An 18,892-nucleotide genomic window follows, 5' to 3' on the forward strand; every position below is an offset into this window, starting at 1 on the left:
TGTTCAATGTTCAGGCATTGTCCTCAACAGTGAACGTTCCTTTATCTTCCTGAATGGATGTATTTTGGCTGAGAAGTTTTTCTGTAATGCCAGGAGATGGTTCTTAATGATGTTTAATAGCGTGGGTCAAAACCTATAGACAAAAGTGTCTTGTGTGCTTCCCTGGGACTGGTTTTGAGGGTGCTGCTAATCAGGTGAGTGGGATTTAATGTGCAGCGTTGGTCTGTGAGTTGCGTCTGGATACATTTGTCCTTGACCTGGTGAAAAGGTAGGCTGTGATGTCAGTGGGATTGCTGCTGCTGCTGGTCTGGTTTATGAAAGCAAATGGCAGGTAGGAGCTCTGACTGCTCGGGTGCAGCCTTGTCTTTATTGCTGTACACATTGGTTTCTATTGCTGAATACTCTGCAAGGCAGCATTGTGCATTTTGAAATCTGTACAAAGGAAAATAAGGATTACGAGGGCTTGTGCTGAAAGAAATGAGAATGTTTCTGCTCCGTCTGCTTTGCCAGTGTCTCCAGGAGCTTCATTTTTCACTGCTCTTGCAGACGTTTATCCAAAGCAGTGATGTGTCTGAGGTGTTGGATTCAGTGAAATCTCTAGGCTTTATTTGCACCCTCTGTAGCTCTTAATGGCTTTCAATGACTTGAGTTACGCTTAGGTACCTCTGTAAGGTACCTCTGTAATGTTCCTGACTGAGCCCTCAAAGGAGAAAGGGACAGTGATGAAGGGAAGAAGTGTTTCTACCTTGTCCCATTGCAAGCAGGGGTTTTATGTTGCGTTTATGTGAAGGATGTGCAGCAGTGAATGGCCCCAGTGTGAGGCTGTGGCTGCTGAGCAGGTCTGTGGTGCATTGCAGGTGGTGTTTCCTGCTGCCTCGGGAGTAAGGATGAGATCTGGCTCTGATCTACTTAACTGAAACACATTAATGAGGATATTCAAGAGAGAAAGCTAAAAACAAACTAAAACCACCCAACTGATCACTATTCATGTATGACTCTCATGTTTGTTACAACGTACATCTTAAGCACATATAAAACTTCTGTGGGTAGAAAGCAGCAAAACTTTTTGGCTGGATTCTGACATAGTAAACGAAATGGGTGAAAGCTTGAATGCAAAAGGAGTGCAGAAAGATCCATCAAACATAAAGTACACCCAAAACTGCTTGTGTTAAGTTAAAAATTCCATCTAGGTAATCTGTTGTCACTTACATAAGCGTAGCCAATAAGGTCACTGTATTCCAGGGGAATAAGAGCTGAAGCTGAAATGACTTTTGCTATTTTTAGTTTCCAGATTAGGTATTTCTTTTACCTTTACCTATTTTAAAAGGACAATTGGGATTTTTATTTATTTATTTCTTGCACATTCAAAGTTTGATCTATGATTACTATTATTATACTTGATAGTTCTAATGGTTCCTATTTGAAATGCCTGTGTTTCAGGAGAGGGAAGAAAAAAAGCAGCGTGTTGGCATTTCACCTTGAAAGAAAATTCAGGATCTGCTTATTGTGGTCTCACAGTTTGGAATAGGAGAATAAATGCTAGCAGTGAATTGCTGCTTGCTGTGCTGGAAGGAAACTGCTTCGTGTGCGAGAAATGAGTGCATTGCATAGTGTACGTATGGAATGTTGTGAGCTCAGAGGGAAAAATACTTTGGGGACAGGGAAAAAGGATTGGTTTTTATGAAGGTCTGAGTGGAAAGTAAGGAGTTTTGTAGGTAAAGGTGCCCTGTTTTCAAGGTTCTCGTGGTCAGAAATGCATTTGTTGTGGTATCTTTGCTTTACTTTCTGGCACCTTGGCATGCATTGCTATCTTAGTGATGTTAAACGATTGGTTAGATTTACAGAATGAAGTGTCTTCAAAAATAGGCAGGGAAAACTGCAGCTTTTCTTCCGCTAGAACCTGTGGGATGGCCCGGCAGCTTTCTGGTCTGCAAAGTGCTTTTCAGGCTGCTTGCATTGGTCCCGAGTATAAGCGCACTGACATGTCCCAGTGACTGTTCCTTCCTCAGATAAGGCAGTATATCAAGCAACACGTCAGTAACTGCCTGATGGAAAAGAATCAGTTTGTTCTTGCAACCTGCTGAACAACTCATTTTACAGATAGTTGTTGCAGTTGATATTCATAAACTGACAGCAGATGGAAAAGGGTATTTTCTCTGGCATTGATGGAGTTTTGTGATAGGTTGACATGATCTCCAGTGTCAGCCAACCTCCATTATGTCTTCCTGTGTGCTCCATTTGATCTGATGCAGATATTTGTTCCTTTATCCTCCCTTTGACTTGTCCAAATCGTATCTCATAACCATAACTGTTAACTGAAAGTAAACCAGAACACAGAAGTTGTTCAGCACTGATTTAAAATAGCCGCATGTGTTCTAACAGCCAGACAGAAGTACAGATCTATCTGCTAAGCCCTTCCTTTCTTCCTCACACTCCGGGTACCTCCTTGCTTTCAGCTGCAGCTTCATCTGGTTGCAGCAACCTGAAGTTTATAATTTTCTGGAAATAAAAGAAGTCCATAAATAATTGCTTGCATTTAATTGTTGCTGTAACTGAAAGGCAGGAGATTAAAATGCGACCACTTTACAGGTACCTCCCTGTTAATGTGGGGTTTGAAGTTGTCACTGAGAAGTTACAGCATTACTGACATTTCTAATACCGAGCTCTCTTACTTCTTACAATAAAGCACACGTTTAGATAAGCTGTTCTGGCATTCGGGTGCTATAAAAAGCCATCAAGAAATGAAAACATCAAAAGGTGTGTTCTCATTCTTTGGGAGGGAGGATGATGCAGTGCAGAGGTGATGGAGAAGCCCTACTTTTCCCTGTCCTTAACTTTAATAAGTTTTGTGGTAAACATTAAATGGGCTCAGAACTGTTTTGTTGCTCATCTAAAATACGCTTGGCTTTGAAGTTTAACATTAAGAGATGCCTTTACTGTAGAGAAAAATGCATCCAAGGACACGTTGTTTTTTATCTTTTCAAAATGATTCCACTGATCCAATGGCACCAGTTCAGTGTGTTTGCCTTTTCAGCTTGCCTAAGAAACCATGGGTAAGTTAGGAGAATGACACGATCACCAGTTGGTCGGTCAGCAGCCAGCTGGCAGGTGCAGATGGGAACCCAGCTAACCTGTGTGACAGAATCAGAGCACTGAGGGCCGTCGGAGGTTCTTAAATCACGGGGAGGCAGCAGCTTCATGTTCAGGTATGGCATCTGATCTGTACAGGTATGGTACGACTCTGAGGGACGTATCAAGATAATCCATTGCCATCAGAGCTAAGTTTAATGATTCTTCAGTCTCTAAACAGGTGGCGCTCCAGACTGAAAGTAGTTTAGCCTTTTGCTCCCTCTGTTTCTCCTGGCAGTAACTGCAGAACCTGACTGTTCTGAGATGGAAATTAAAAACAGAGCCTTCCCTCAGCAGGTGCTCATTGACGCTTGTGCTCACTTGATCTCAGACTTCATAAACTTCATGTAGGCAATCAAAATTAATTACATCTAATCTCTCTGTATCCTATGGCTCAGGTGGAGGGGAAAAAAAAACCCAGTGGCAACTTTTCTACCTTGTAGAGATAGGAAATACTTCTGACCGGTGTGGGAGGTCAGCGTGTGAAGGTTCTGCCCTTGGCAGCTTGGAAAACATTCTGCTGCGGTAACAGCATCAAGATTGAGTGGGGAGAGCCTGCCCACCAGCAGAGGGCGATAACTCGCCTAGAAGTCCTGCTTTGGTCCGAGGAAGAAATTAAGTTGTTTTAATGATGATTTTAAAAGAAAGAACGAGGAGGTACAGCTTCATCCTGGAAGTTACCGCGAACAAATATCAGTGCTCAGGATTATTAACTAACAATTCTGCAGAAATAACTCCAATGTCAAAGAACGTTTGAGGAAACAACTAGAGAAAATGACAACTTCCATTCCAATTGATAATTATTCCAACGATAATTGACCTCTTAAATTTCAATAATAGGAACTGTGAATGTGTTTGCAAAATGACTTTTTAGTCCCATCGGAAATAGAATTGTTGCCTAACGTAAAACCATGCATCCGAGTGTTGCTTATTCCACTACACAGACCTCCTGCATCAAGTAACAACTGTGACAATGAGCTCAGTACAACCACTTGGATAATCTGACCGTCCTTTCCTCACTAGGGGGCTAATGGCCATAGATTTGAGTGATTTAAGTGTAATTTTCCACTCATTATACCAGAGTACAGTTTTGCTTTTATGTTTCCCTTTCAGTGGAAATATTTGTTAAATATTTAATTCCTGCTCCAAATATCACAAGATGTTACTGCAGCACGTTCTCAGTCAGGCAGACACGTCCTTGCTCTCTACGAAGGCAGAAAAGTGCTCGGTGCTCTGGAGCAAAGCTAAGGTTGTGGAGGTTGCTGGTTGGTGCACCGAAGGTTCGTCAACAATTGGTTTATAATGAGGATGAATGGAATTGAACCCTTTGGCAGGTGGGTCTGGACAGCAGTCAGTGTGGAAAGGCTGGGTGCATAAAACAAGACTTTACTGTCCCAAATGACCACATCAGTTCAGATGTCTTTTTTTTTTTCTGCTGTAAAAACTGAAACTTCCCAGTAATTAAACAGTGTTAAACATTGTTTAGCTTAAATCTTTTTGGTGTAGGGTTTGTTGTTTGTTTGTTTTTCTTTGCTGATTTGGATATTTCCTATTGGATTTTTTTTTTATTTTTTATTTTTAACGATTTTGTTGTACTTTAAATGGTAACTGAATAGCAAGCAGGGCACTGTGGGCAGGGCTCAGCACCCGCTCTATCTTCTGCTTGCATCTGTGCTCATCGCAGCAAGGCCATTATCTGCCTGCACACACGTATATGCAGGGTGGGAGAATGTAAGCTGTAGGGCGGTTGTGGCATCCGAGCAGTGTTATAAACTGGTCGAGAATACACTGAATATGCAAAACTTGAAGGCTGGCCGTTAAGAGGTGAAGTACAGAGGTCTGAAACAATGCGTGGAGGGCTGGGTTGTAAACGGAAACTTGTATATTCATAAAGCAGACCTTGGTAGTTCAGGAATGTTAGTGTAAACTTACTTAGGGAGCTCTGGGGAATTATACTAACGGTGTCAGAACTCCTAGCAGTTACAAGGGACTTGGTTAAAAGTCATAAGCTGTAAGAAATACCGCACTGCCTTAATGGCTTCTGAAGTACTTTTGTTTCCATATTTGTGAGGGTTTCTTAATGGCCAGATTCCTTTTTGCTTCATCCACAGTACCATGGGGGAGCTTGCTTAGTTTCTTCCTTTTTGCTTAAAAATCTCTTGTATTTCTCAAATTTCTGTGTCCATAAGCCAGGCTTTGGCTCAGAATGGATGTTATCCCCAAATTCCCAGTCGTGGTGCTGCTTCAGAGTATCTGTTCATTCTTTTCCATTAAATACATTGTCCACAAACCGAACTGAAAAGCCAGACTGAAGGTTTTGTTCTGAACATTCCAGTTCCCAAAGCACATTAGATAGAACATCATGCTTTTAATTACATATATATTAATTTACTTCAGCAGTTAAGCATTACATTTTAAATTATTTTTGTTATGCCTTGAAGAAAGCTTCCTTTTCACATCAAGTCATTTAAGTCATGCGCTGATGGGCGTTTTTCCTTTTCCTCCTCGCTCAGTTTTTCTGATCAGCAAATGCCTTCAAAATCTGCTTTCTTAATTGAAATTTGCATACATTGTTTCAAAGAGACCCACCAGTCGTTGCCACTCAACTGTAGAATACATTCTTGCAATAAACGCTATTGAAGCTGCTTGCACCTCCAGCTATGACTTGCAGTATTGAAGAGAGTCAGTTCAAGGAGAGAAACTGAAGGTGCTTTTGTATTTTACAGCAGAATGTACAAGAGGCCCAAAAGGCAGGGGATTTACTTTTCACCTTGAATCAGTCATTCTAAAAGGCAATTTGAGGGTTTGCCCTTCTGCTTTGAAACAAAATAACACAGAATCTGCTAAAATATCATTAGTCTTAGCAGTATTGCCACCATGTATGGGTTGAGATTAGGTCTCTCCAAGCAAAAAACCTCCCTTAAGAGGCTGCCTGCAGCTACCAAGGATTATCTGTATGTATTCACCCCAACTGCATTAACCTTTACTACATTCTCCAGGGGATTTTAATTTGCTGTGCATCTTGTTAGTGTACTTCTAACTTGTTAATGCTGACAGTTGCAAAGCCCTTTTTGCTTGTGCTCCTTGAATTATAGAACTGCACTTTGGATGTAATTAATTCTCAGGGATTCATGAAAAAATCTTGATAGTATCTCGGTTTTAATACTTACAGTAATAAAAAGCATTACAGTAAATTTGAAGCATCAGGGTTCCTTTTATCAGTCCACATCTAAAGTTTTTCTCGTAATCTAGGTGGCTGAAGAGCTGATTTTTCCCATGTTTGTGTTACGTGGCTTATTCTCTTTCAGTCTGACATCTGAAAGCTCCGTTCCCCAAGTTTCCTTGTTTCAAGTCCATCATCATTACTTCACACTGCGATAATATTGTTTTTTGCCTTACTTCAGCTCTTCAACTCTAAACGGATGCTTATGTGACTTTTAGTCTTCTGCTTATGTACGTGGATTGGTTCACTGCAGTGTACAAGAAGCCTTATTCATCAGGCAAAATAAACACACCGCTACATTGGAGTCACAAATTTACCAGCATCGTGCTTCAGACAAAGAGAATGCATGGTAGGTATTTTGTGCCTTGTCTTGGCATTTTAGACTCCGCTCACTTTTTCCTTCATTTCTGACCTTTTTGACTTTCTTTATATATTCCAGTGAACTTAACCTTCTGTTTTCTTGTGGCACCACAGACCTGTGGTTCTAAGGTAATACAAGACCTGGAGAATTACCAGATGTTGGCCCTGTTTTCTGCATGTAGACCCCAGCTGTACACACCGCTTCGGCCTCCTCACAGAAGTAAAATCTGTTCTACAAATTAACATTCAATTGGTATTTTTTGAAAGACTTAAAATTCTAGGAAAGTCTGCAGCAGAACACAGGGATTTGGTTTAGCACAGAAAATAGGATGGAAATAGTACTTCTCTCTGCTCTAACTCTGCGTGTCTCTCAGTGCAGATGAAACTGCCTCTTTTTACCAAATCTAAGGTGCTAACTTAGACTTGGTAAAAATATAAATAAATACAAAATGCAAAATAGAAACAAATGAGACAGCACTCACTGATAGTCGTTTCTACAAATTAGACTGACTAATGAATAATTTAGATTCATTAGTGGAGAGGAACAAAGGCCTCTCTTCACTCTCATGGGGGTTTTGCAGAAAACAGGCAGGAAATGCTCATCGTCAAGTGAAAAAGGTACTGAAGAATAGAACTTGAAAATACACTGGGCTTTAAATACAAACCTCATTCATAGCTCACAAAATAACTTGTGTCATATAAAGATTAATGTGACAATTAAGCTGTTGCTGTTCAAAGAGCTGGGAGAGCATATCCTGGCTTATTGGTTTGGATAGCTGAATCACAAAGAAATTGTTGGTTTGGACAGAACCTAAACATATCTCTTTCCTCTCTAATTTTGAACCAAGAGTTCAATTGTCTTTCCATCTCCATGACATCTTTCAGCTCTTTCTCTCCCAGTTCATTCATTTGCTTCCTTCCAGCTGTATAGATATCACTTCCACAATCTCTTTTTCTACCGACAGGCCCTAGGCTGCCTCGTGTACTGCGTGTGCTCCCATGGGCAGGCCCAGTAAGTGGATACTATGATATGGCTCACCATTACTTTTCTTTTGTTTACAGGATCACATGTGAATATAATTCTCTTTCAATTTAAAGGGCCCCACTGCTCCTCTGGGGCGTTTCTCTGGAAGGCCACGTGATGTGAATGTTATTCAGCTGCACCCACGGTGCGGTTTGTCAAGTGTCACTCAGCTACAGGAACTTATGGAGTAATGAAAAATGAAAACAAGCCAAATCAAAATTAGTAATAAGAACACTGCACCCTAAAAATAAGGAAAATTGATTATAAGGATGAACTTAAAGTACCTCATGTACAAGATGTTCCTTTGACAGATGATTTGCCTTCACTGCAACTGTACGTAGACAGACATGTTCTTTCCACTGCCTAGTCTGTGATTACAACCGGGAATGTGATCTTGTACACTTAAGGCACGATGGAAATTCAAGAACTGTGTCAAACAAAGGGGTGAGGTTGAAATATTGATAACCTTTCAACATCGCTGACCAAGATGGGAAGCACAAAGAGAATCGGGACTCTTGAGCTATTTATATTGCGCATTACATTTAAAAAATAAAAAACTTCTTGGACTTCAGCATGGGTCGCTAGGCTGGATTACACCATGAAGTGGGACAATCCCGTGCTCAGTCATCTCCCACATCATAACAGTTCTTCACTGAAGGAACTCTTACATCTTAGGACAAATTCAAAAGGGCTCCCAGTAAGTGCCCCCAGGAGGGCACAGTGCTCAATTGACCACTGTTAGCAAATCTTAAATGGAACAGAAGCTACTAATCCTTCTGAACAAACCTCCAGACAGCTAAAATTAGGAACAGATTTATTTATTTATTTATTTACCCTGTTGTGGCTTTATGAGAACAAAGCCAAAGTAGAGGAAGGAGAAAGTATATGGAAAGCACTTTTATGTGAGAAATGAAAATTAGTTAAATTGAAGTAGTGAATAGTGGAGAGAAAAAGAGATAAGTGAACAAGGTAGCAGTGCTATGTGGGAGTCTACCAGAGAAATCTCAGGCCTTCCCATCGCTGAACTTCATTTAGATTCAACTGAACAGCGTGGAAATAGATATAACTGAAGCAAAGGTTCAATATATATTCAAACATTCCATTCAAACAACTTAGAAAAATAATTTAGAAAATTTAATGGCTGTAAGAATCTCATCTAAATGACCAGTTACAGCACAGCCTTCATTCTTAGTAATTATCACCAAGAAAGAAGACAAATGCAAAGAGACTTAAGGCTTTTTTCTACCTCTGATGTCAACCTCTTGCATTAACTTTAGAAGGACATTATATGTTTTTACAGTCCTCTTCTTCAAACTCGTTGGGTTTGTTCAGATAAGGAGAAAAAAAACCCAAACTAGTTTCCATTGCAGCTAGAAGGGCATGTGTCTTGAAGGGCATGTGTCTTGCTATTAACTCCTGATACCTGAGCCTACACAGCTTTGATCTCTCACACTTGGACACTGTAAAAGATGTTTGGTTAATACATATGTTAATGTAATCAACATGGGAGGGAGCAGATTAAAGAATAATTGCTTTTTGATCATATATATACATACATATATGTTATCTTTATACTTCCCACTTTTCTGCTAGCTCTTGTTTTTGTGCCTCTTGCCCCATGCTTTCAAACTCCTCCATGTCATCCTGAGAGCCATTTGCTTTGAATCTCAGACTTCCATTCCTGTGGTGGCTAAGAATAACTCCCCAGCCAATGTTACTCTAAAGGATCTAGGTGTATGTCATACTAGCAGAACAGGTCACTCCAAAAAACTAAAGACAATTGATGTGCTTTACAAAAAAGCAACCAACCCAATGGGGCTGAGCCTTTCTTTTCATTGTGAGGCCTGTTTCCCATGAGCAGCTGTTATGTGTAAATAAATGCAGGGCTATCAATCTTCTACCTTTCCTACTTACTTAGTTTCATAGCAGTGCATAAGAAATGTCAAAGGGAAATGGCAATTCAGATAAACACAATTCTGTAATTCAATCATATTTGTTTGAACAAAAAGATGCTGCTTAAATAAAATCACACACAAACAAACTTACACTCAGCTGACTGAACTTTTAACGGAGCAAATCAGTGAGCATTCCTGTCAGATAAACTTGCTGTGATCTTTCATAGCATTTTTCAGAAAGCTCCTCACATCCAAATCTTGCAGTGGCAGTTTACCACAGACGCAATACACCTAATCCCAGGATTAATTTTGTATACCCATCAGTAGCGAAGCAAGATGGATTTAATAGCCCATTAGTCTTTCAGCATGATAATTTCCACATCACTTAGCCTGCTGGGTTAATTGCTTTAAAATGGATATTATTGACCTCAATCCTAGTGACAAACAGGATGTCTTATTCATCTCCCAGATGTACATTCTTAGACACATGTTTCTTTTGGTCCTGACAATAAGTGCCCCAGATTATACACTCATAAATTATAATGTATGCCCTATTAGCCCATATTTAAGGGATTACTGATGCCGTGTCTTTCAGAAATTGTTGGGCTAACTTTTAAGTTTGGGTGCTGTCTTTCTTTTTTTTCCCCTTTTAATATAAACAGAAATGGTTTAAGTGTAAGAAACCATTGTTTCACCTTCTGTTAATAAATTAATGTTGATGCTGAACGCTGCAGCAGGTGCAGAAGGGATTAAGCACTTCCAGAAAACAGCTGGCCAGTACATTTCCAACCACAAAAGCATGAGTGCAATCATTAGGAGAACCAAGAACAAATTTGGACACAGAATTAGGAAAGGAAATTAAGGTTCTAGGGCTAGAAAAATGGATCAGGTAACAGAAAATCAAATAGTAAAGCTGAACAGCAATTTTTGTTTTAATTATTATTATTTGTGTGTATCATTTCTGCTCTTAGTAATTGAGAGAAAAAAATATGATTCATCTGCTTTGAGGAGAGTAACCCTAGCTGTGACCAGTCAAACATAGGGAAGAAAAGCACAAGTTACTCATTGCCTCTGTGGGGAGATGGAACAGGGGGAAATTTGATGTAGCTATTCTCCTGGTCTAACCTGGCTTAATGAGACATACAATAGAGAGGGTCAATGCTATTTAAAAAGTGATTTCTAATGAAACAATGCTTAAAATGTCATTTAGTTTACAACATAAGCCCGTCTTGGTGCTGGCCACAAATAACATCTCAACAGTTTCTTCATGAAACAAATCAGAGCTTGTTCTAGTGTAATATGCAATTTGTATGACTCTTCCTACTAAACTTTGCAGTTGATTTAAACTGGGATTTTTCCTGTGAGTTTCATTCTATGCGTCAATGGAAATGAAAACTTCAGCAACAGTTGCATCATTTTTATTATCAACTGCTCCCATGTGATATTCATGACATAAGCAAGCAGAGCTGAACATTTTCCCCTCAGTTGCAAAGTACCTTTGACACTCTGTCAATGGTTTGTGGGCTGGTTCTCAATGAAACGAAACTGAACTTGTATGCAGCAACTCCCTGCTACCACAGGTCTTTCAGCCAATCACTGCTCTCTCTCCAAAGTATTTTCCAAGAAAAAGACCTTGATTTCTAACCTTTAAACTTATTATTTTTCTTCTGAATTTGCTTGAGTTCATTGAGGGCACTGAAAAAATCTCCAGTGTTTCAAAGCATGTTTTGAAGCAGGCAACAAAATGAGAACTTCTGAATAATATCAGCATTTCAGAGAGAGGTTAGAGTTTAGATAAGTAAGAATTTGGTCCTTCCAAGACTAGGTATATTCTGTATTTACTTCAAGAGCTCCATTTATGCACTTGTGTCTATTTAGTGATTTAGTGATGCATGTTTTTCACTATAAGAGGCTCCTGCCCTCTGCATTAGGAATGTTTCAGATCAGTTCATTATAACCTTGGACTGGTTGATCAGCTCATGTAAATGAGCAATTCCAGAGAAATCAGAGGAATGCCAAACTACTGATACTGAACACTAGGCCTGGGTAACCAGCCGAGCCAAAACAACCAACCAGCCAAACAAAACTATGAGGAAAATTCTAACTATGAGGAAAACAGAGCAAATCAGATCTTGCTCATACGGATCTTACGAATTCCATATTACACTAGATACTGACGTCAGAGGTCCAAGATCTGACCATAAATACACAGCATGGGGAACCATTAAAGCTTACCATGCATAGCGTTGCTAGGTGTTTTTGGAAACTGAGTTACAAAAACACTAAATCAGATGGATAGTTCTTCTTCCTTTGAAAGTATTTTGCACAGGAGGCATTCCTTCGGACGTCTATAGATGACAACTTTGTAGCTTAGAGGCAGCTCTGAGCTTAGGCCTGAGCCAAGGGTTTCTCAAGAGTGGGAGTAGTTACATGTGACCATTAGCTGTTCCTTCCCTTTCAAGGGGAAAGCGTCCAGTTGGAAAGTGAAATTCGCAAGGGGAAACTGTGCGTGTCTGATGCCAGTGACAAAAAAAAGAGACAGATGACAATGTTCTGCCCACAACTGCCTGCTGAAAATCTCAGGCTGGATGTTGGGGGAAAACATTATTGTTCGAAGGGGAGAGGCAGTGGCACGGGCTGCCCGGGCGGTGGGGTCACCGTCCCCGCAGGTGTGGAGATGTGGCACTGAGGGACGTGGGCAGCGCACCCGTAACGGTCGCGCCTCACTACGGAGTGGGCGAAGGGATAGCGGGAGGTGCAGAGCGTGGCAGCCCAACCCTTCGTTTTATTGAGGTTTTCCTACCGAGGTTCTCCACTGAACCGCCCTCTCCCTCCACGACGTCCCGCTGGGTCACGCCGGGTAACGCAGCCCCGCCGGCGGTGCCGCCCCTCCTGCCCCCCCCGGGGTCGGGCTCAGAGGCGGGAGGGAATGCGTCCTCCCAGCCGGCAGGGGGCGCTGCAGCCGGCGGGTACGCTCGGCCCCGCCGCTCCGTCGCCGCCATCTCCTTGCCTGATCTCATAAAGGTGTCGCGCAGGTTCCGCCTGGACTCGTCGTCATTCTGCCGCCCCGGGCCCGGCGCCGCCGTCGGCCTCTTCCGCGCCGTTGCCCTCGGCCAGGCGCGGCTCGGCCCCTCCTTCTTTCCCCCCCCCCCCCCCCGCCCTTCCTCCTTCTCTCGCGGTGTCGCCAGCCGTCGTGAGCGGCCGCTGCGCTCCCACCCCGGTTCAGCGGCGGGCGCCGGTTGCCCTCCCCGCCCCTTCCTCCTCTTCCTTCCCCCGCCCCCACCCCTCCCCGCTCCGGGCTCCTCTCCCGCCGGCCGGGCCCCGGAGCGCCGCCGCCGTTGGGGTGTGAGCGGGGCCCGGCGCCGTGCCGGGCCGTCCCCTCGCCGGCGGGGCCATGGCCGCGAGCGCCAAGCGGAAGCAGGAGGAGAAGCACCTGAAGCTGCTGCGGGAGATGAGCAGCCTTCCGCCCAACCGCAAGTGCTTCGACTGCGACCAGCGCGGCCCCACCTATACCGACATGACGGTGGGCAGCTTCGTGTGCACCTCCTGCTCCGGCATCCTGTGAGTGCGGGCGGGCGGCGGGGGCTTTCGGGGCGGTCCCTCGGCTGGAGCCGGCCCGGCCATCGCAGGGTGACCTCCGGCTCGGCCTGGCTGCGGCTCCGGGCTGGCGGTGACGCGGGCCGAGCCCTCCGCGCGGTGCTTCTCCCGGGGTGGGCCTTCCCTGCGCCGAGCTCGCTCGGCCACGTCGGACGGCGTGGGGCTGCCCGGGGGAGGCGGCCGGGAGGCTCTCCGGGGGCTGCTCGCTGAAAGTCCGCCCCCCCCCCCCCCCCCCTCCCCGGGCAGCGGCTCGGTGGTTCCTAGCGGCTGTGTGTGGCCTTGGCTTTATCCTGTCGAGAAGGTGTTCTCATGCGCTTAGGGAGCGTAAGCGTTTTGCTCCGGTATTGGGGGCGGAGGAGCGGCAGCAGAATGGACCCTGAGCGTGGCTGAAGATGTAGTGGGGAGGAGGGGGGACGCGTGGCCCAGCCGCCCGCTTTCATGACGTGAAAGATATGGGCAGACAAACCCTGTTGTGAATACGGTGATTTTGGTGTTGAAAAATTCATGCCCCAGTGTTAGATCACCAGTTTGGCCTTTAATATATCAATTGTGCTTGCCATTAGTTTGAGACAACTCTATGCTACAGCTAGGAGGATAATCTCTGGCCTCAGCAGGTTTAATAGGATTGATCAGAAAAAAATTGACTTTTTAAAATCTTTCATTACTTCATGTGAACTTTAAATGTAATTCTGACAAAGGAATTGGTTCTGATGAAGGAGATTGCATTTTTTTCCTGTTCCTCATTCCTGCACAGGCCTCCCGCTCCTTCTCCCTTTCCCACCCTTCCTCCTCCTTGGAGCAAATTAAACCAGTGGAGATCAGTCAGTTCTGAATTTCAGTTTGTGTCATCAGGATGTCAGTTACATACACATAAGTTGGAGGGAAAAGCTACTGACTTCATTGTTACTGTTTGCTTAGTTAACTCTGTTTGCTTGTTTGTGTTTCTGTGGCATTGAGCAGGATCAAAGAATTGGCTTAAATAGTATGTCGGAGGATACGTATTTTTGTTTGTAAGGGTTTGAGTTTGTAAAACACACGTAGGAACCTCAACGAAGTTCCTTCCCTGACTAAGAAGGACTGAGTACCCCTTGTGGGTCCTTCAAGTAGTCTGATGTTTTAGAACAAAGTTGCTGATTATAATGAGACTCAGAACAAAGCAAACATGTAAGTTCTGTGCTGAATTCACATGGAACAAACTGCCTTTTATACAACTTAGGCTTTTTTTTTTTTTCCCTGCTTTGTGTAGACTTTTTGCACAGGCTTGATGCAAATACAGAAAATACATTCAGGTTGGGAAGCTGAAAAGAGACTCTTGCTTTTGATGTACACATGGCACTTAATCAGCCAGCCCTGGCTATTGTTTGCTATGTTAGCAAACTGTTATTTGTGCTGGCATGTGAAACTATTTTAAGCTACTGCACAGAGCTTATTTAATGGCTGCACATGTTCTTACTGGTTAAACTGTCAGCACGACAAAAGTGCTCGATGAGAATATTCTTTATTTTTTCAGGCTGCTTAATTTTAAGATATATATCATGAGTGCTGCTGAGATGTTGTGTGGCTTTGGGAGGATTTGTTCCTTCTGTCTGTTGGCTCTGATGCATGGTCCTTTAATGTCCCTAGTCCAATTTACAGTAACATAAAGAATATGCTTGTTTGCTGTTTCATTGCATGTATGGGCAGTTGTCCCTTGCTGTTAAGTCAGCTATCACTTAGTTGCTAGTGTGCTTAAAGAAAGTAAGCCTTGACTGAAAGACACTTATTATCAGTTGGCGTTTTATTAGAATATTATCTTATTCTAAATGCACAGTGTTTCTATTTAAGTGATTTTTTTTTAAATTAGTTATTAATTTTTTAGTTCTTATAGCTAGTAACATTGATGCTTAAAAAGGGTATGAAGGACTCTTTAGAGGACTTTAAGTTTTCTACTGACATAAAATTGTGTTCCCTTCATATAGATGTGAAAGCGCTTTCATGAATTGCTCATGCAGATCATATATCCCTTAGAACCTCAGCAGTGGGACGTTTTTCTTAGTAATGAGACAGCATGGAGATAGACAAGGCCTGCCTCATCACTAGAGCCTGCTTTGTTTGTTTTTTAAACATCTCTGTCGGAATAGACCTTCAACTACTTGTTTATTTCCAAATGTTTTTCAATGGAGAGTTCCACAGTGCAGGGAAAGAAACCACGTAGTGGTAAATGAGCATAAAAGTCCTTCTGCTTCTGTAGTTCTTAATGGCTGCTTGCATTCTGCCTCATAATACTTGCTTTACTGTAAGGCTTTAATATTATTATTACTTGGTCTTGTATGCTATGTGAATGACTTTCATTGCTTCCTGTTTTAATTAACTTTTTTTCTAGTCTGGTACAGGAAGTATTCTTGGAGTAAGTAGACTGGTTTTCTCAAGGGCAAAGTGCCCAGTGCAAGATTAAAAGACTGATAGTTAACGAGTCTCCTTCAGAAAGGTTACTCAGTGAATTCTAATGTGTAGTCGCTAACATCAGTATCAACTTCAGCAGGTGTGTTGTTCCAGATACAGTTCTAAACTTTAGAAGTCTGGTATCTGGATAGGCTTTTCCTTTTTGCGAGTTTTCTGAGGTGTTTATTCAGTCTATTCAAACCCAAAGCCTTAATGTGGGATCCATCATTAATTTCTAGTGATTTCTGCTGTATAGAAAGATATTCTGTGTGTAGAGAGATACCGGCACAATTTGTGACTAGATCTGGCTTTAAGAAAACCATGACTGTTAAGTGCTTCTAAAAGAGTCTGACTAGCTTGATCAAGTGCTGCTGAACATGAAGAACAAATGAGTTTAAGGAGGTCTGCTTCTGACTTAAGTGTTGAAGGTGAAGCATGCCAAGTTAGTTGTCCATAATACAGCAGAGGTCCTTTTCCGTAATATGCAGGGGTAAGTTTTCCCATCAGGTTGAGTTTACCAGAGTAGAGTCCGAGCTGTACAAAATAGAGAATGCAGGAGAAAGTTCATGTGCAGTGGTTTGGTTATGGCTTCATGTTGAAATACCTCTGCGTGTCCCCTTGTTTAATTGCTCTTTATATGGAAGGAAAGTGGCATATAATCCTGGAAACTGTGCCTAGTTCTGCTTGTGTGTGTGCTGGAGAAGAATGTAAGATGTGGAAATATACAAATCATCATTTTTTCCCTGTCGTGGGAGGAAATGCTGTATGGGAGCACTCTTGTCAGGTCAGGAATTAGGCTACTGCTAAACTAGAAGGTTTTTCTTTGTTATAACAATGTTGGCAGATCCTTTTGGTTTGAGGAAAGTCCATTGGGGTACAAGTTTGTGTTTGGTGGTGATGTCTATTGTGTTGTTGGATGCCATAGTGTATCATGCTGATAGTAACATCCTCTCTTTGTCTTTATCACATGCTGTTTTATCTTGTTTCTCAGCTGTCTCTGTCTTTGCTTTCAAGCACCTACTGCTAGTTATCACAAATTAAGGTGTTTGCAAATTCTTGAATAAAAGATTACCTGTCTAAGAGTCCACTTCTGGTTCAGTAGCACAGAAACTCTTGGTGTAACCTTGTCTGGTGGATAGCTTTTCTAAAAGTTTGCTGATGTGATAATCTGGACTCCTCTCCTACCCTTCCCCTCCCCAGCATCACTATTTCTACCCCCTCCAACCTCCTGGGGAACTTTCTCATTCAGATGCTGGCATTCCCAGCTTGTCAGGAAGGAGCAAGTAAGACTATTTAGAACATATTGTTACTGTGGGGAATGAAAAAGCTGTTTTATCCAATTTCTTATAGTTATTGGATGATGTGGCCTTCTGCTGGCTGCTCATAATCTTCCTATTTGAAATTTTAAGACTTCCTGGCTAAGGGACTTCTGTATCAGCCAGATTAGAGTGTTTGATGGCTGATACCAGTAACAGACTAAACAATAAACCCTTGTGTAGTGACTGTGGTTTGCTGTCCCTTTCCCCAGAATAATCCTTCAGAAATTAAAATGTCTAAATGAGCAGCGCTAGAGTGAAGGTGATTCTGACTGTTGGTGTAACTTCCAAGTTCTTTTTCTCCTTGTCATGATTGGAAGATGGCTCTGTGCTATGTATCTGTGCATGTGGTTCTTTTTTCTACTTTTCTGTATGCTGGCTGGAAAGCTCAGTGACTGTCTGTGCCATGGTAAATACTGTGCGGCTTGGAAAGGATTTTTTATTGTTATTTTTATTTTTATCAAGGAAAATGTGAAATTTAACTTGATTGTGTATGTGAGTCTTTTGCTGTTAAAAAATAAACTTGTGAGATGGTGGAAAGTCTCCAGGGAAGTCTTCACGTACCCAGAATGGCCAGTACTGCTTATATTCACTTACTGCTAATAACAATAGCATAGAAACAACAATGAATATGGTGACACTGGGCTTCCAAAATTCAGTTTTCAGGCACATATAGGAATGTAGGGTTCTATCCAAGGGCCTGGCATTTGCCTTGCCTCATTAACTTCCTGCTTCTTTGGGGATCAGATTTTGCTGTCTCTTAGACCTGAGATCATGTTAGAATCTGACGTAGGGTGACATTAATGGTGTTGAATAACCATCTGTCCACCATTCCTCCCATGCAAGTGCCCCTCTGTCCCAACAAAGCCCACTTCTAAACATTTATAAATAGAAACTTGTGTTCCAGCCCTGTCTGGTATTCTCTGAAATGTTGCTGACATTTGTTGGAGAAGAGCACAGAAACAGCCGCTCTCCCAGCAATCACGAGTTCAGCCTAAACTTGCTCTAAACTGTATTAGTAACAAACCTTTGGTGCTCAATGATGGTGTCTTACATGTTGAATATTTAAATCCCCGGACTTTTTGGTCTTGTGCTGCTGGCCTTAAAGCTTCCTTTGTTAGAGCACAAGTTCTAACAGTACTTGCTGAAGAACAGCCTTGCTCTGTTTGCCATAGTGTCCAGCTGATGAGCTGTTGCTGACAGGGCAGACCAAGTTGGTGCAGAGCAGTCTCAGAGCTGGAGGTTCTGGTTGCAGTGCTGTTCTGCAGGAATAATAATTTCTGAGTACATGAAGCTTGTATTCATGAGCAGGATGGAAGTGTGGGATGCTGTAGCTGTGGCGTGCTGGCTGCATGCAGCCTGGCAGAATGGTCATCTGACTCAGTCATCCTTCCTGAATGCTGTTTAGGAGATGGCTGCGATCTGGGTTAAGTGCTGTAGTGTCATCCTGAAGAGCTCTGCAGCAGAGAAAGGAGTAACTGGTACTGCTGCACCTGTGTGGGTTACAAATATATGTTTGGGGTCAATTTGAGTTTAGGCATTATTATTCTGACTAAAGGATTATAATTCAGTTGTCTCCTGTTTAGTAGTAATACTGTGAAGCATTAGAACTGTGCAAAATGCGCACCTAATATGTAAAAGAAACAAAGTATTAGGTATTTTTTTTTTCTATTTGGATAAAAAAGGTCTTTAATTCCTTTTAAGGGATAACTGTACTTGACTGTCTACCATTAAGCTTCTCCTGCGTTTACATGAATTGCTTGTGAATCACCTGTAATATCCTGTTGGTAAGGAAGGGTAAAATAGTTTAGGACTTGCAGAGCCAGAGCTTTAGTACTTACGTTTTCTGTTTTGACTTCTCCTTTCTAAATCCAGTAACTGTTCTGTTCTAGGGAGATGCTAGTTGGCTTGAGGATATAGCATGTTT

The 18,892-nt window shown here is 42.4% G+C and overlaps 1 protein-coding gene across 7 annotated transcripts in view; it reads left to right on the top strand.

The window, feature by feature from the left end:
• Positions 1-12,646: 12,646 nt before the first annotated feature.
• AGFG1 (ArfGAP with FG repeats 1) overlaps positions 12,647-18,892 on the top strand; it is a 35,385-nt gene continuing 29,139 nt past the window's right edge. For all 7 annotated transcript variants that reach the window (XM_072343984.1, XM_072343986.1, XM_072343987.1 and 4 more), the window contains exon 1: positions 12,647-13,192. In XM_072343984.1, coding sequence (XP_072200085.1) covers positions 13,026-13,192 — 167 coding nt within the window. In that variant the 5' untranslated portion in view covers positions 12,647-13,025. The remainder of the gene's footprint in view (positions 13,193-18,892) is intronic.

The sequence above is a fragment of the Excalfactoria chinensis genome, chromosome 9, assembly GCF_039878825.1.
Source record: "Excalfactoria chinensis isolate bCotChi1 chromosome 9, bCotChi1.hap2, whole genome shotgun sequence".
In the NCBI taxonomy this organism is placed as follows: domain Eukaryota; kingdom Metazoa; phylum Chordata; class Aves; order Galliformes; family Phasianidae; genus Excalfactoria; species Excalfactoria chinensis.